General features: G+C 39.5%; 1 protein-coding gene across 1 annotated transcript in view; it reads left to right on the forward strand.

Moving 5' to 3' along the window:
- The window catches only part of KIF26B (kinesin family member 26B), a 315,882-nt gene that overhangs the window by 245,220 nt on the left and 50,942 nt on the right, over positions 1-19,720 (forward strand). The window contains exons 6-9 of the mRNA XM_075862905.1: positions 4,872-5,078; positions 14,806-14,899; positions 16,074-16,336; positions 17,447-17,630. Of these exons, the coding sequence (XP_075719020.1) occupies positions 4,872-5,078; positions 14,806-14,899; positions 16,074-16,336; positions 17,447-17,630 (748 nt within the window). The remainder of the gene's footprint in view (positions 1-4,871; positions 5,079-14,805; positions 14,900-16,073; positions 16,337-17,446; positions 17,631-19,720) is intronic.

Below are 19,720 nucleotides of genomic sequence, written 5' to 3' on the forward strand. Positions count from 1 at the left end.
GCGTAAACCTCTTAATAAATTCCCCCCGAACCGCCTGCGAAAAGGAGGCCAGATTCAGTTTTGCTTGACTAATTCTAACATTGGTACAGTAAACAAAGTATTCAACTAAAATGTGGATATTATTAGTTAAAAGCTGCATATCCATCTGCAATCTATGAAGTCTCCTGGAATAACTTTTTAAAGACAGTTATCCTTTAAATTGATATACGATTCAGTCTATCTGTCTGTCTGTCTGTCTGTCTGTCTGTCTGTCTGTCTGTCTGTCTGTCTGTCTATCTTCTATCTATCATACAATGGCATGTATTATATTTACTCAAACAACACTTTAGTGTGAAACCAGGCCTCAAAGAGTAACTCTACATTCAGAATACTTTTGATATGTCATAGAGACATATCAGACGTTTTGATCTGTGGGGTGAGACCACCACCATCGCTGAAAAGAAGGTGTAGAAGCGCTCAGCTGAGTGCCCTGCACCTTTGGCTGTGATCGGTGCACCTTGTTAGACTGAAGATGCCTCCCATTGTACGTCCATGAGCTGTCCTCACACTTCAGCCTACATATCAAAAGGTTTTTATAAAGTACAGTCACTCTTTAAACAGTATTTTAACCTGAAAGTTCTACTCAGCATTTGAGTAGAACTTCATTTGTTTCTGGAAAGCCGGGTGACAACCAGTATGGCCATAGAGGAAGAAGAGTCCATCAACATCTCTGCACTATGACTTGTGCAGATTTGCTGAAAACTCCATCAAATCCTTATTAAACATACAAAAGAAAAGCAAAGGACCAAGGCACCAGAGTTCTTTAATGAAACAATAAGAGTGCAGATACACTGTTTTGGTGTAGGTGAGAGTTGGTGACCACTCCTTTGGCACGGTAATAGCAAACCTGTATTTTTTTGGTGTTTTTTTCTTTTATAAAATATTTCTTTTTATATTCTTTTTATACAGGATTTTATTTACTTTACAGTCTGTATATAAAATTATTACATATATCAAAGAAGCAATTCTCCTTCCTTTTTATCCATAATATAAGGTTAAAGGAGACCAGTATATGGAAAAAATTGGTTTAGAAGCACCATACCTTAAAATCAAATCCAATTACGACTGTGGGAAACAACTACTACTGGTTTACCTGCAGTACTGGCTTATCGCAGGTACTGAACCATGGCAGAAGTCATGATCTCTGCGCATGTGATGTTTAGATTTAGAGCAGTGTCATCTAAGTCATTCTTAATAGCTATAGGAGATTGCATCTTCCAGCGAGCCTTCTCACAGACTGTATTTCCTCACTTTCTCCACTCCTGTAATAACCTGTTTGTTTGTTTCTTTCCACAACTCTCTGATAATGACTTGGTCTCTGCAAACCAATTTCTGTGCTTTTCATCATACTTGTACTGAATGATTACCGCGCGATAAATTCATTTAGTTACTTCCAAGAATATATCATCACTGGGAGCAAATGATTATCTGTTCCCCTGCATGCCTCTGGGGTTGCCAGTCAGCACTTGTATAATCTACAAACCACGTTCACGCGGCAGAGTACAGGGCTGGGTCTTACTATAGGTGTTGTGGAATACCTGGTCATCCAGATGCCAGGTCAAGAAATATTGTTTTGTTATACTATACGGAGAGATCAGATAGAATAGGTAATGGGAGCATTTTTGTATGCATAAATTTGTCTAGTTTTATTTTATTACTGGTAGTTTATTGTTTTATCATTGGACAGTGGTGGTAATGCAATATATCCCACAATAACCACAAAATAAGAAAAAAAGCTAAATACTATACTGGAGCAATATGTATAACTTTCTACTTTAGCATTTTTTTATGGAAAAGCCATATAATTTGGCAATTTTGTTGCTTCTTTTTTTTTTCGTTTTTCTTGTTTACTTCAAAATTTTCATCACATGTAAGTAATACAGAATGACGGTATAGAAATAAGCGGAAACAATAGATGATAACAAATAAAGAGTAGCATTGCAAGATTACAACACGTCACAGGATAGATATTAGTCTACAATATGTATGATCTGAGATATAGGATATACAGCATATTAATCAGGGCAGCACATTGTAATGGGCTTGACCGTAAGGGCCCTTTTACACTGGTCAATTGCTCACTCATCAGCTGATTGTATTGTTTCTGCAGCCGAAAATATTATCGTTGTGGGAAGAACAGCCCCCTGTGTAAATGCAAGGGGACGGGCGATCAGAGTAACGAGCGCTCGTCTCCATAAATAGCTCCTTGTGGAAGGCGCAAACGATCACTGATCAGCGAGCTCTCATTGATCGGCGCTCCTTTACACGGCCGACGTCAGGCCGTGTAAGAGGACCCTAAGAACTGTAAAACATAGGGAATGCGTAACAGCATACACTAATCAGGTGTAACCAGGCATCCCCTTCACATATATTTTATAAAATTTTTGGGGGCACTTGCGATTGTGATAGACTATCCTCTCAAATGGAAGCATGGGATTCCCTAATGAAAATTTGCTGGTGGTGAGACCACATTTCATTATTCCCCAAACAGCCAAGTAAACACAGCTTAGGTGTAAAGAGTATAGGGTATCCCAGAACTTTACCAATAACCCCCACTGCAGCTACCCAGAACGATGCAATAGTAGGGCATGAACAAATAAGGGGCCAGAAGACAGTTCTCTCCACTGAGCACCTGTGACAATTTTAGGATGGATACTCCAGCCCAATGAAGGCGTAGCTGAGAGAGTTAGGCCTGGTGGTGGGTGATGTACAGCTTGGTCAGTCTGTTGGCGGCTGCTGGAAATGAGATGACAGTGCGGCATCCCAATCATTCTCAGTTAGTGATGAAATGCTTCATGACCATTTATGTGAGGGAGTTGGGTGCAATCTGTGGAATTGGTATATTAACAAACAATATAAGTGGGACACAGTGACAGCGAGAGAGGGAGAGGTGAAAGCAGTAACTAGTGGACATTCAGCAGTAGACACTCTGGGGTAAGCAGGAAATTGTGCTTATAAGGCATGTCTCATTTGGAGAAACCTATAAAATGCATGACGTGGTTTATCATATTTTCCACGCAGTTGTTCAAAAGACATCCAAGTGTCACCATCAGTCAATTGTGTTATACATAGGACAATATAGGAAAGGGTTCTTTGCAGTTAGAATAGTAAGAATAATACTCGAAAATAAATTCCACTGGTGTTGAAATTATTCTGCAGGAATATTGGCCCATGCGGACAGGTTAGCTTCTCGCAGTTGCCATTAATGTCTCCTGCCATGGGGTAAACAACTGAAATAAAGGGATGAACTTGGTCGGCCCCAATTCTTAGGTAAGCCCCAAACGTCCATTCATAAGTATCAGAGGGCCCAGGGTGTGCCAAGGAAACATTCCCCACACCATTAATCCACCTTCCTGTACAATTGACACCTGACATGAAGAGTTAATCAATTCATGTTGCCTTTACCAAATCCTGAACCTTCCATCAGCTTGGTGCCACAAAAATTTGAATTCATCTGACCAGGCGATGTTTTTCCATTGCTCAGTGATCCAATTTATGTGTTTTTTTGCTCACGGAAGTCTTGCCTTCTGTTTCCCTTAGACAGCAATGGCAGTCGAAATGGTTGTCTGCTATTATAGCCCATCTGTTCTACGGAATGGCGAGTTGTGCGTTTGGACATGTTAGTTGGAGCACCAGCTTTGTATTAGTTCGCAATTTGCTTGACAGTGCACCGCCTAATTATCAGAACGATTTTTTACTTCCTCCTCTTACCCCTTTCGTCAACGAGTTTTTGACGTCCACAAGATGCCCTCTCGATGGATGTTCTTTCTCGTGCAATGGTGTCTAATGCAAAGCTGTGGATGTTTGATGCATCCAGCATTGTATCAATTCAGAGGCCTTATACTTATACACTGGTTGCCTCAGGGTTTAGTCAGCATTCTAAATATTGGGTTCACTGCAGCATTATAGGGAATATCATTGATCGCTCTATGTATTGATCAGACATCACAGCTCTAATATAAAAGCTAGACAGCTCTGCCTGTAATGTAGGAAACTGGGATATTTAATGTATTGATCTCCTAATTATTATTATTATCTTTTTTTTAAATAAGTAAAGTAATACAATATAATAACAAAATAAAGTCAAGTATTTTTCTCTTTTTGGTTTTCTTTTTTTGTACAGTAGGTTAATCTCAAGTTTTTTCCTAAAACATCTCTTAGCACTTTAAGAAATATGTTATCAGTTTTATCCATGTTCTTGAGTACCTGCCTTAGGGTCATGTGCACTACTGAAATCACTAAAAGGAATTTTAAAAAGTGCTAATCACATGACTGGAATGCGGAGGTGCTTAATCCACAAATGCAGCTGGGATAGCAAAGCGAAGGGATGGTGACCACTGTTACACATATCCATGGGAGTTGTTCATTAAGGGTTGATAATGCTGTTACAGTGCAAAGACCGCTAATTCAAATCAGTGGGGGATTGTACGTTGCCGTAGGAGAATCAATCTCTACTTTGTCTTTATCTTCCCTCCCCCGCTAGTAGATATAACCCATATCTTCTCTTGGGTACGAAGGTTTATAAGTATACATTTGCACAGCAGACAAGATAAATGGTTGTCGTGAAGTATATATTTTGCTGTTCATTTTAGAAAACAATATAATTTGTGACATTCAGAAAATCAATGTCAGTCCAGATTTCTGTTTACTCTACATTGGCCTTGATCATTTTAGTGTTTTGTATTGAAAAACATTGTGTCATCAGGTTATGTGAAGTACTACTTGTATTGTACATGTTCTTATGTATGATGTTACTATTCTAACAGTATATGTGTCCAATTGTCCTATGTCACCCAATACATTTAAGTGATTGTCCTTATCTTGAATCATAGGTGAAGGTCATGGTGCGTATTTGTTCAACTCTAGTGGGAGAATCAACTGATTCCAGCTCTTTCTTAAAAGCTGATCCAAGGAAGAAACAGATTACATTGTATGACCCATTATCTTGTGGAGGGCAGAATGCATCCCAGAAGAGAGGAACTCAAATACCACCTAAAATGTTTGCCTTCGATGCAGTGTTTCCTCAAGATGCTTCTCAGGTAAGTGATGTGTGAATGGTTTCATGTAGCCGTTTACATTTGTTCAGTACTAGCAGTCGTCTTTACACGTGGATTGAGGAATATTAGGAAAAAGTTGCATTGTTGGGGTACACTTCTTGGCACATCAAGAAACACTAGAGGCTTGTTTGAAGAAACACTGATTTTTATAGTCTTTGTTACAATAAAGATAAGTGTTTCTTCAATGTGCCAGGCGCCATACCCCATCACTGCAACTTTTTTCTTATATTTTTCAATACTTATATTCCTTGGAGCAGAATCTGATGCCCTATGGGAAAGCAGTGGGTCTCAGCCGGCGGTGCTGATTCCCTCTCTGCGCACTATGCAGTAGAATTCTGCCTATTACAGCATAACTCAAATAGGTGAGTGAAAATATATACACTACCTGTATCAAATCTTGCTGTCCTTACCCGAGGCAATATTACATTACAGAAGCGCGCCTCCTTGTTTTCTTCTCTTATTCTCCTGTCCTTATACCTGCTCAGGTCACATCTGGCACATTTTCTTTTCTCACCGTTGTCTACCAATATGTTGATGCATATTTCTGGAATTAGGTTGGAAACTATGAGACGATCAGACATACAGATGTAACAGCTTTGTGGTTGGTGTCGAACAATATTTAATAATGTTGTCATCAGTTTGGGATGTTTGAGGTATGGCTGCTGCCAGACACCTCTGACTGCTTATTGTAGGGTGAAACAATGGGATCAACCTTTAAAATCAAATAAGGCCAATCTACTTCTCCATGAGCGGACAGAGAAAGTCGCACTTTGCCCACAAGAATCCAGTGTGTGCAGGCGGACATTCGATTCCTAATTTTACACATAAAAAGCTGTTATGCACAATAGCTAATAATAAAGGACAAAAAATGGATAGTAAAATTAATTACTAAACACTGGCAACTTAGACGGTTCATATTCTTTTCAATGGCAAGTAGTCACAGCCCACTACATCTCAATTCTAGCCATAAAAGTCTGACTCTAAAGTGTACACTGCAATATATCTCAATTCTAGACTTAGAAGACCCCCCACACTGCATTATATTTCAGTCCCACACACAAACACTATGCATACTGCACTATATTTCTATTCCAGACTTAGAAGACCCCCACTGTGCACAATACAACATATTTCAATTCCTCATATAGAGCTCTGCTAACCCAGTGCACACAACAGTATGTTTCAATTTCAGGATTTCTTTCCACTGTGCTGTACAACGTATTACACAAACATGTGCACATGCTGGAAATTCAAGATTACTATATTGGTTATTTCATCTCCCACTATGTCGTTACTAATTCAGCAGTTCTCTTTGCTCAGTGGAAATGGAAACTGAATCTGTCTCCAACGCTTTAAATCACAGATCATTAATTGGCAATTCAAGTGTGTCTTATGGCTTTAAATGTTAAGAAGCCTACCCTACATTTTATATTGTTTATAAATTTGTGCCAGTAATACACCATGCCACACCGGTACTAGAAAGCATTTGCCAGAACCATAGCAATCGAGTAATAGAGCTGATTATATCTGGGCAGAAATTCATGAATTGTAATGAAGCCACCTCAGCATTCCTTGTGCTAAATGTATCATTGATGTGCTTTTGTGTTGATTTTATCATGAACATGCAACACAAGAGGAAAAAGGCAGACACTGCAGAATTTTTTTTTCCCCCTCAGCATGTGAGAAGAAGAGCATTGAACCGATCAGCTGCTGTTTGGGCTCCCATTCTTGCTTATGTGGTGTTTTTCTAATCAAAATCCCCTTTAATAGGCACTGAATACATTGCCTAAGAGGAAAGCGAAATACAACTTATCCATTGACAATGTCATAGCATCTCCATAACAACAACATTCCACAATTTATGATTAAATCATACATATATATATATATATATATATATATATATATATATATATATATATATATATATATATATATGTAATGACCGGGGGGTAGGGAAACGGACAAGTGAGCCCTAATCTACCCGCCACTCTGTCCCTGCCTACTTGCAACGACCCGCCCTAGGCGACGGGGTACAACTGGGCGGCGGTCCCTGCACTCAGTAAGTGCACGACAAACACGACAAACACGACAAACATACAAGGGAATACAAGCAAGGGAAAGGGGCAGTTGCCCACGGCAACACCGTGAGCAACCAGAGTGGTGAACGAGCCGAGTCAAGCCAGGAGTGTGCGAGGTACCAAACGAAGAGCAGAAGAGTAGTCAGTAAGCCAGGGTCTGTATGGAGCAGGAACAAAATAGAAGGAGCTGTAGCTGGGCCAGGAAACCACACGAAAAAGAACAACAAGCAAGAAGGAACAGGAAATGCAGGTATAAATAGACAGAGGGCGGGAGCTAGCTGAGTCTGGCCAGGCTGCGATAGGCTCTCCCACTCCTAAGCCTGCCAGCCTGAGTGGTGGAAGCTGGAGTCAGTCTCAGGGATGTAGATTCAGGTGCTGACTGATTAATTAAGGGAGTTAACCCCGAAGCTGTGCCTGGCAGATCCTTTACAATATATATATATATATATATGTATATATATATATGTATATATATATATATATGTATATATATATACACATACCGTTCAGCCATAACGTTAAAATAACTTGCCTAATATTGTATAGATTCACCTCGTGCCACCAAAACATCTCTGACTGATTGAGGCATGGACTCCCCAAGACCTCTGTAGGTCTTGGTTTGTGGTATCTAGCACCAAGACGTTACATACATATCCTTCAAAACATAGGTAGGCAACCTTAGCGAGGTGGAGATCTACTGTTGTAACTTGGGAGTTCCTTGAGATCTACTTGATACCGAGTTATGATAGGACCATGGTGGGAATGGTGTGTAAGTTTTCGGGGGCGTTTTTAGGTTCTTATAAGACACAGTCCCTGGATGGATATTATTCTATAAATTAAATTCAGCGCTACAGAACTTACAGGAGAGTACAGCACTACACAATTACATCCAGTGATTCACACTGATTGCAGGCGTTCTCTTTCTTCATCTTTTCCATTCCGCCCAGACCGCCATGAAGGTAACATGTCGTTTTTTACTGTACGGTGAACACCATAAAATCGGAAACCAGAAAACAGTGAGGGAATCGCTGTTTTTATCCCATTCCGCCCCACAAAGAATTTTCTTCCTGTTTCCCAGTACATTAAAACTACAACTCATCCCGCAAAGAATAAGCTCTCATATGGCTATATTGACAGAAAGATAAAAAAAAGAACCATGGATTTTGGAATGTGGGAAGGAAAAAACGAAAATGAACAAACAAAAATTGGCTGCGCCAAGAGATTAATAATTTGCGCCTGTATTTAGAGCTATTTGGGCTATGCAAATCAGTTTGTAAAAGTACACTGAAATGAGGGCGTGGCTTACAGCTTGCCAGGAAGAGAAAAGTGAAAAACTGATGTCATTTTAGCCAGTGTGTGTCACGATCCGTGGGTATGTGGACCCACTAGGCCGCACCGCCGTAGCGGAGTAGCAGCTGGCCAAAGAACAGTCCTAGTATAATAGTACCTGTAATAGTCCAGAGAGTAATGGAGGCTCAGCACAGATGAACTTGTAGACACCAGACGGGGTGTATATCAGCAGGTGGCACAACACGACTCCAACAGGTTAAGGCACAGGAAGAGATATAGCACGGGATACAGGCTACAGGTATCAGGGCATGGGAACAACGGGAACAAGAGAACACTAATTAACCATTTGCTAAGACTAACATGGGTAAACTTAACAATGCTCAGGCAATGAATTAAAGGACAGAGCCTTTTTTTTATAGTCCGGGGTGATCATAGGCTAATTACAGATTTTCCTCATGTGTGTGCACTGGCACTTTAAGGCTGGGCGCGAGCGCGCGCACCATACGGGTACTAGTGCAGCGATACGGAAGTGAGTGCCGGCGTCTTTCAGGAGGGAGATCCTACCCGGCACTGACGGGTTGGGGGGGGGGCATGTAAGCACGACGGTCCGCGGCCGTGGACGTTACAGTGTGAAAGTTAAAGGGGTTATGTGGGGATCAAAAATTATTAGCAATGTACTCCCTGCAGTATGTGAGTACTCTCGGTATTATACATTCCAGTCCCCCGTCGTGCTGATTCTGAGGTTTTGATAGATTTTTATAGCGCTGCCCACGGCCCGGAAGTCTCGTTGCACAGCCCTTTTTGATAACAATATGACTCTTCGTCACGTGACCGACCCTGCTGTACTCTATGTATTTTCTGTACTACTGCTCCTGCTTTTACATAGAGTACTGTAGATAGTGCCACATACCCCCCTCTTGTAGATAGTGCCACACACAACCCCTTGTAGATAGTGCCACGCACAACCCCTTTGTAGATAGTGCCACACACAACCCCTTTGTAGATAGTCACATATACCCCCCTTGTAGATAGTACCATGTGCCCCCTATGTAAATAGTGCCACGTACCCCCCTTGTAGATAGAGCCACATACCACCCTGTGTAGATAGTGTCATATACTCCCCCTTGTAGATAGTGCCACACATCTCCTTGTAGATATTGCCACACACACCTCATAGTAGATAGTACCACATACACCCTCTTGTAGATGGTGCCATGCACAATCCCCTTGTAGATAGTGCCACATACCCCATCTCCTTGTAGATAGTGCCACATAACCCTTGTAAATAGTGCCACATATCCCCCTTGTAGATAGTGCCACATACCCCGTTTTATATAGTGCCATATACCCACCTTGTAGATAGTGCCACATACCCAACTTGTAGATAGTGCCACATACTCCACCTTGTAGATAGTGCCACACACACCTTGAAGATAGTGCCACACACACCTCATTGTAGATAGTGCCACATATACCCCCTTGTAGTTAGTACTACATACCCCCCCCCCTTGTAGATAGTGACATACACAACCACCCTTGCAGATACTGCCTCACCATACAAATAAACAAACCTAATACTCACCTAGCCCCGTACCCGCGACGAACGGAGCTGAGAACCTTGCGTAGGCTGGTATGGTCCAGTGAAGTCATCACGCCGACCTGCACAGGGATCCTATCGCATCACCTTTTAGGCTGCAGGCCTAACGCGGCCTGTAGCCTAGTAAACGGCAGATCATGGAGCTAGCTCCCTGCTCCGCAATAGTATTTAATTGTATCTACGTCTTTAGGACATATTTGATATCAGTATACTCAGGAGAAAAAGAGTATTATTTTGTGTACATTAGTGCACAAATTGAAAGAACCAAGGAGACCTGCATTTTTTTTCATTTTTGTCCATTTTCCCATTTAATGCCAACAAACCAAAAAGACAGTGGTTCCATTTTGATGCTATAAAAAATAGTATCATTTGATGCTTGCAAAAGAGTATCATTTTGGCATTCTCCGGGCTGTTATACATCGATGTGTGCAGTCGGGCACCATGTGTTATATATTTTTTATATTGTGGTCTTTGGCAATGTATGCAACTCTATAGCATGGATAGAGAAGTACCAAGTGCTGTCATATAGCGTATGGTAAAGCCCAGACTATGGGTATGGTTTAATTTTTATTTTTTCATATGCAATAATAAACATACGTAACCAACTATGTAACGTTATATCGGTAAAATATCTTTAGAATTTATTCCATTCAAATATGAAGCAAAATTCTATCCACAAACACACATGTTTGAATTGGTAGTTTGTATACTACTATGGGGCAACAAATAGCGATATTAAATTACAAACAGATTAAGATTGATTCAGTCTATAAATCGAGCGTTCTTTTATGTATTGCGGGCTAGTAATGTTAATACACAAAAGGTCAAACAAAAGCAAAAAAGTAGCTGATTCTTTGTTTCACAAGTGAAAAGTAAATCCTGTATTCCAAAAACTAGCGGTCCATTTTCGGAATACAGTATATAATTTACATCTATTTATGTCATTTCAAATTAGACATGAAATGTGGTATTATACACCAATACTTACATACTCACATACTTACAAACTACACACTGTTTATATGGCAAATAAATATCGTTTTGATCAAAACAACACATTGAAATTCCATTTCATTTTTCTGTTTCTTTTGTTAACCAAGTGGAGCAAATCTATAAATGAAAAATGAATCATATGTATGTACTTTTCTTAGAGCAGAGCTTCAGATCCCTGCGAGTAAAATCCATCTGTGGCGAAATCTGTATATACGCTCTTCTGTGTAATATATTTTCTGAACCAAGGCAAATCATCAGTAATTTAATGTCAACTGGATTTTCTTTGTTATTATATTTATTTTTTCTGGGGATTTTATGAATTCATTGATTCAGCTGGTATAACATAATGCTCCACAAATTTAAAATTGATCAGGTTTCATTAAATAGTTTACAGGTCTGCGAGATGGCTCATTGTATTGTTATATGAAGAGAATACAGAAAACTCATTATCATGTGCTAAAAATCGGCCAGTCATAGAATCAGTAGAGTAGGGTACCTATCATTGTCAACTACTCTACATGATCAAAAGTATGTGGACAAACCTTCCAGTGCTGCCAACCTGCGTTTTTCTGGATAAAAATAATCATTAACCTCTTCTCACACTGCACCGCAAGTATACTTCACGTGGACAGAAGCTGTGCATGCGCCATTAGCAGCACGTGGCTTCTCTTATATACAGCTGAAATCACGTTGCATCGGTCGAGATCAGAGTTAAAGGCTATGTACAACGATGCCGACAACGATGATTTAATAGGCAGCACAAACGATGTGATCAGTCGATGAACAAGCGTTTGCTCGTTTGTCGGCTGATCGTTGCCCTGTTTACATGGGCCAATAATCCACCGATCGAGTGTTCTTATGTTCTTTAGCCTTAACGGCTATGTAAACCTTCTAAAGTGATTTTTTTTTTTTTATATAATAATGACAGTCAGTGTGTTTGGTGCAACTTTCAAATTATTTTTTATCAAAAATTATTTTTACTTTTTGAGATATAGCTGCTCTGTATCCTGTACACAGAGCAGCTGTATCGTTCGCTAAGACCTGAATCCATCAGGTCCGTGGGTTCAGTGTTAGCGGGTCCTGCGTGTCTCTGACCTGGAATTTATCACATCTAAGTTATGATGTGATGGATATCAGGTGGATCCTGCGTTCTGACCTGCTTTCACTGAACCCGACTGATCACATAGTTCGTGCTGCCTATAAAATCATCGTTGTCGGCATCACATCTTCCCAAGTAAACAGCATGTGCTGCTGACCATGATGCAAAGTGATGGGAACCAAATGATCATATTAACGATCATTTGTTCCCATACAGAAAGCATCGACCCGTGTATGAGGGCCTGTTAATGAACACTGTCAATTGGCGCTTGATATAGGCAGAAATCTGCCTGTGGAAACTAGCTCTTAGTTAATAGCGGCCGCAGCATCTAAGTGGTTAGAGAGAAAAAATGGCTACCTCTGTCACCACATCAGAGTGCAATGCTATCGCGCGGTAATGGTGGATTGCCACTGACAGGCATAATACATTGCAATGTATTATATTAGCAATTAAAAAATTATTTTTTAAAAAAAAAAAAGTAAATAAAAATCCACAATGTTTTTGCAGCTTTTTTCCATTCCACCCCAAAAAAATGAATAAAATGTAATCAATAAATTATTTTTACTCCAAAAGGATGGCACTAAAAAATACAACTCGTTCCTTTAAAAAACAAGCCCTCATACAGCTATGTCGATGGGAAAATGCATCAATAAAAACGAAAGAAATTACCTAAAGGTCTAAAATACGCCATAATCTTTTGAGGTTAAAGAGGCTCTGTCACCAGATTTTGCAACCCCTATCTGCTATTGCAGCAGATAGGCGCTGCAATGTAGATTACAGTAACGTTTTTATTTTTAAAAAACGAGCATTTTTGGCCAAGTTATGACCATTTTTGTAGTTATGCAAATGAGGCTTGCAAAAGTCCAAGTGGGTGTGTTTAAAAGTAAAAGTCCAAGTGGGCGTGTATTAGGTGCGTACATCGGGGCGTTTTTAATACTTTTACTAGCTGGGCGCTCTGATGAGAAGTATCATCCACTTCTCTTCAGAACGCCCAGCTTCTGGCAGTGCAGACACAGCCGTGTTCTCGAGAGATCACGCTGTGACGTCACTCACAGGTCCTGCATCGTGTCAGACGAGCGAGGACACCGGCACCAGAGGCTTCAGTTGATTCTGCAGCAGCATCAGCGTTTGCAGGTAAGTAGCTACATCGACTTACCTGCTAACGCCGATGCTGCTGCAGAATCAACTGAAGCCTCTGGTGCCGGTGTCCTCGCTCGTCTGACACGATGCAGGACCTGGGGCAGGAAGTGAGTGACGTCACAGCGTGATCTCTCGAGAACACGGCTGTGTCTGCACTGCCAGAAGCTGGGCGTTCTGAAGAGAAGTGGATGATACTTCTCATCAGAGCGCCCAGCTAGTAAAAGTATTAAAAACGCCCCGATGTACGCACATAATACACGCCCACTTGGACTTTTACTTTTAAACACACCCACTTGGACTTTTGCAAGCCTCATTTGCATAACTACAAAAATGGTCATAACTTGGCCAAAAATGCTTGTTTTTTAAAAATAAAAACGTTACTGTAATCTACATTGCAGCGCAGATCTGCTGCAATAGCAGATAGGGGTTGCAAAATCTGGTGACAGAGCCTCTTTAAAGAAGCCTTACAAAGAAAAGCCAGTGTAAATAACACTCCCGCATTTAGCTACAGGGGAAATGTAGTATTATATGCTGGCCATGTGATCCATGGACAGTTCAGACAGCTCTTTGTTAGCAGCTCTCCATTCAGGCCCATAGAGGGGTCGTCAGTGGGGACTCCATCTATGATGTCCAGATATGATGTCCAGAGGACACATGGAAAGGGGTTGTCGTCATGAGAAAGTAATATATGTCAATAGTTCAGAATAATAATACTAAACAAATTAATCCTACAAATGAAGTCATCAAAGGTGGGCATTCGCTTTTAATATGAATTCTTTATTATATGGTATTACTGGAAAAGCTTTAAGTGATCTAGTAATATAAGAAAGGTCGATTTTAAATTTTGAATTAAAATCTGCTTTAAAACGTCTGGAGATTATCGGGTACCGCAGATAAAATTGCACTCAGGGAGGGAGATATTTTCTAAGATATAGAAGGTTTTCTGTAATTCAATCGGCATACACATTGGTAGACATACTTATCTTGCAGGCAAAATGACCCTTTAAGTGATTGCAGCTCTACGTATACATTCATATGTATCTTTATGTATTCTGGAGGAAATTATCCTCTAACTTTACATGTAGGTGATGTGTCTGCATAGACTTTAAAGTGTTTGCTGCTAATGAAGTCAAGGGTCAGCTTGTTATGCATTTAGAAAATCAGATCTATACCTCAGAAGTCCTAAAAATGTACCATGTCTTATATGTAAAGTCTAGACCTTTCTGTGCTTAAGATATCTTTATGAGGTTTTTGTATCAAGATAAAGGAATTACTTGTGAATGTTTAAAAAAAAAAAAGGAGCAGTTTGGCTAGAAAATAATGAGAAGTGGTTTCTGCACTCCCGATTTTTAACATGATAAGGGAAGAGAGAATTGCCTGGATAATTGGAATTGTTATGAACATATGAATTGAACCATTTAAATGTGTAGAAACCATTGGATGAAAGGAGAAGTCATTATATTCATGGATGAAGAACTTGGATGTGACTTTTCTATTTTTCCCATATAGGCGGAGGTGTGTGCTGGAACAGTGGCTGAAGTCATACAGTCTGTTGTGAATGGAGCAGATGGATGTGTTTTCTGCTTTGGTCATTCCAAACTTGGTTAGTATCAATTACTTCTAAATAATCTCCTTCAATGTGAATATGTGTACCACATTCCAATATTATTAGCATTATAATTATTAACATGTTCACATCTGTTATAAGTCGACACCTGGAGAGTGTCGTGCACAGGTTCAGTTCTAATTAATTGGACCCGTGCACAATACTCTCTAAGTGTCGTATGGTTGCCACGCTAACTGTACCGCCAAGCGTACAAGAGCGTCTCTGCATTCCCAATATTAGTTCAGGCGGGGGAGTATAACTGGGGGCACTCTTTAACTGGTTCTTGACTGTCCGCTGTATATAAATGGTGGGTGGTCCAGGTCCTTAAAGCCCGCGCTATACTATATCTATGGCGCGGGCTTAAGCTGGCTGCCTAAGCAATCTTGGACAAGATAGAAGCAATCATCACTGCTTCTGTCTTTTCTGGTTTTTACATACACAATGCTGTGCAGCCCTAGTTACAGTGGAAAAGTATAGTGTGACAATGAAATATCGAAATAATAAATCCCCAATGGTCTTTTCTGACCTTTGATGGATAGAACAGAATAATAAAAAATAAATGAAATTAAAAATACACATAAAATACCCCACCCCCCGAAAAAAAAAACCTCTCTCCACCAATCATTGTCAGATTGCTAACCCTGACTGAATGGTCCTAAAATAGCCATGCAATATATCCAAATTTATGGTAGACATTATAACCATCACAAATAAAAAGTCATTTTTAAAAGTCATATTTTAGGGTAATACTGTATTATTACCAGAAAAAAATGAGCTAAAAGTAAAAAAACATATTTTTGCACTATTTATTTCAACCTATAAGCCTAAAAATAGAAAAAAAAAGCTAATGTTATGTGTATCAAAATGCTGAAAACAGAAACCTGCATTGTTCTACGCATGCTAAATATCGCTAAACGGTGTCTGGTCCTGAATTCTCCAAATAGCCTGAACCGGTTATAGAACATGTCTACTCTTATGTGCTTATTTCTACAGCTTGTAGGACAATTCCATATATATATATAAATATATATATATATATATATATATATATATATATATATATATATATATATATTCATTTTTGTACTCACGTAATTGTTGTTGAGATTACGTTGTATAGTAAAAACTGATAAATTTGTATGTTTTACTTTTCTATACCTGTGTCCGACAGGTAAGTCATACACCATGATCGGCAAGGATGACTCCATGCAGAATCTTGGCATTATCCCTTGTGCTATATCATGGCTCTTTAAGTTGATTAATGAACGGAAGGAAAAAACAGGAGCCCGGTTCTCGGTTAGAGTGTCAGCTGTGGAAGTGTGGGGGAAGGAGGAGAACCTGAGAGACTTATTATCGGAAGTGGCTACCGGCAGTCTACAGGATGGTCAATCTCCTGGAGTCTACCTGTGTGAGGATCCGATATGTGGCATGCAGGTAACTAGAACCTTTTCTTTGGGACATCCTTACTGTTCTCAATAGGAATAACAATTCAGGCCATATTCACATCACATTTATGGGCTACACCACAAGGATACATTTGGGATGTAAGTGTATTTTTGGCATACATATGTCTTTATACTTGTTTATTAAAAGGAAAAAAAAACGTATACCGTACACAAAATATATGCCCCAAATGGGATGTGAATGGGGCCTACACAAACTACTCAGTCTCTATGGGCACCAATGCACTGATCATGGTCCATAGATTTTCTGTATGGACGTAGTTGTAAAAAAAAAACAACATGGTTACATATTCCCCAATATCTCAGCTTAGAGACAGGTTGTAAATTATAAATTACGCAAACATTTAACCCACTGGAGGTTTATGGGCAAGACCTTTAAACAAAATCCCATATAATGCATTTAGTATAAGCAATATACTGTTAGGCAGACAGTATGACATCGACTGAACACATAGTGTTGTATCCTGCTGTGTGATGAACCGTGATAATAAAACTTATGACTTATAGTAATAAATTAGAAGTGTATCAGGAACCAATATCAATCATCCTGGTAGATAGGGAAAGGCGGCAGCCCCAGTATATCTTTCACAAGGGGATGTCAAGTGCAGAGCATTGAAAAATCACAAACAATTAATTTGAGTTTTGAGTTGTTCTATTATAATATAAATCAATCTACTATCCATGGGAGTTGGTTTTTTTTTTGTATCTGATCCATGGCAGCCCCAGGATCCAGAATTCAGTGATAGAATAGAATTCTGTATCACTTATCTAAATAAATTTATTTTGGAATTTACTGCAATAATGCTAGATGATTCTAGAAAACAATAAGGTAAGACCTAAGACGCGCGGTAAAATGTGATACAAACCACATTGAGTTTAGGGTATTTATTTTACACCCGTTTCATCTGGCATATCTGTATGGGTAGATAAACGTAAATTGATTCAGCGTGAACCTATTTAGAAACCTCTTTCTCATGATATAGCATGAGACTATAGCTGATCCCATTTTTAGGTGTTACTGAGCCTCCATCATTCTGAAACAATGAAATAATTGTTCACACAATGTTTCTTCTATACCCAGTTACAGAATCAGAGTGAACTGCGGGCACCCACGGCTGAGAAAGCTGCCTTTTTCTTGGATGCCGCTATTGCCTCTCGCAAGTGCAGCCAAAGGGACTGTGATGAAGAAGACCACAGGAACTCTCACATGCTCTTTACCCTGCATATTTATCAGTATCGCATGGAGAAGAGTGGGAAAGGAGGCAGTAAGTATGAATTTTTGTTATATTAACATTCTTACAGTGAAAAATATTAAAATACAAACAGTGAACAAAATTAACTATATCCATATGATGTACACAAACAGGAATTTCCTGAAAAAGTCATTATTGAACATTATTTTCGTAGAATGTCATTATTCTATCCCCAGGTCAGAAGTCTGTACATAAAAATTGTTAAAAAGATTTAAACCTTCTCACTATCCTTCAATCTTCACTGTAAACTTTCTACACCTTTCTATATTATAAAAAAATAAATCTAATAAGAATATATTTAAGGACGAGAAAGTGTAGGGAAGGATACTGTGGTGGTATGACAGTTACAGAGATGGCAATGAATGTGAACTTAAAGGGGACCTGTCACTAGTTCATATAAGTTGAACTGGTTTACTAACCTGAATAGCGCCGGCTCCCTGATTCCAGCGCTGGTTTTTTTTCCCCTGGAACACCCGTTCCAGATATATGGCCCACTGTTCTGCTGGTTCCCTATATGCTAATTTTCTGTAGTTAGCCAACAGGGTGTGAACTACCCTCAAGCTGCCTCTCACTGATTGGTCAGCATCAGAGGCCGGGAATCTAGCGCCACCCTGTTGGCTAACTACAGCAAATTAGTATTTAGGGAGCCAACACAACAGTGGGCCATATCTCTGGAAAGTGGGGTCCAGGAAAATAAAAACAGCACTTGAATTAGGGAGACAGCGCTATAAAGGTCAATAAAACAGTTAAACTTTCATGACTTAGTGACAGGTCCTCTTCAAACCCCTTCCCGCACCACGACGTAATAGCACGTCCTGGTGTGTGTGTGTGTGTGTGTGTGTGTGTGGGGGGGGGGGGGGTGATGTATGGAGCAAGCTGTCACCTGGGACTTATGGGCAGGAACAGCGATTGCGCTGTTACTGGCTGTTTAACCCCTTAAATGCCGCTGTCAATCTCCACCGCATCATGTAAGGCTTAAGAAAGAGGGGGTGCCAACTGCGATGCGGGGTGCAGATGGTTGTCATGGCAGACAAGGGGCTAATGAAGGCCCCCAGGTCTGCCTTTTCTCTGTCTCTGTTAAACCCAGCCTCCGTCAGGGCTTAAACAAAGCCTGTAAAAATGACAATATACTGCAATACATCTAACGATTGCTGGTGCAAGTCCCCTGGGGGGACTAGTAAAATGTGTAAAAAGAAGTGTAAGAGAGTGTAAAATATATATATATATATATATATATATATATATATATATATATATATATATATATATAAAACAGCATAGGACGTAGTAACGGCACCAGGACTCCAAGATAGATGAAAAACAGGGTGTGCTTTGAGGTGAATAAATCCACCCTGTTTTTCATCTATCTTGGAGTCCTGGTGCCGTTATTACGTCCTATGCTGTTTTCTATCTAAAAAGAAGGGGAATTGATTCATCCCCTGGTGACGAGCACATGGCCTGATTTCTTGGATCTGTGGAGTGCTGTGTTTACTTGCTTCTGTTCCGTATGTATGTATATATATATATATATATATATATATATATATATATATATATATATATATATATATATATATATATTAAAAGTTCTGAAAGAAACGTTTTCCCATTTTTCCTATGAAGTAATGTGAAGAATAAAAAAAATAAACAAGCTTGGTATTGCCGCGTCTGTAAAAGTCTGAACTATTACATTATAAAATGATTTAACCCGCACGGCGAACACAGTAAAAAATAACAAATTAAATCGCCAGAATCGCAGTTATTTGGTCACTTCATCTCCCACAAAAAATGTAATAAAAAGGGATCAAAACGTCTTATATAGCACAAAATAGTACCAATAGAAACTACAGCTCGCAACGCCAAATATAAGCCCACATACCGCTCAATTGACAGAAAAAAAAAAAGTTATGGCTCTCAGAATGTGGCAAAAAATCCAAAATTTTATTTTTAACAATTAATTTCTTCCTTGTAAAAGTAGTGAAACATAAAAAAAACTATATCAATTTGGTATCGCCGTAATCAAACTGACCCACAGAACAAAGTTAACATGCCGTTTTTATATGGTACAATAAATGGTGCTGTGCAAAACTACAACTTGTCCC

This window comes from Rhinoderma darwinii, chromosome 4, assembly GCF_050947455.1.
Source record: "Rhinoderma darwinii isolate aRhiDar2 chromosome 4, aRhiDar2.hap1, whole genome shotgun sequence".
NCBI lineage: Eukaryota > Metazoa > Chordata > Amphibia > Anura > Rhinodermatidae > Rhinoderma > Rhinoderma darwinii.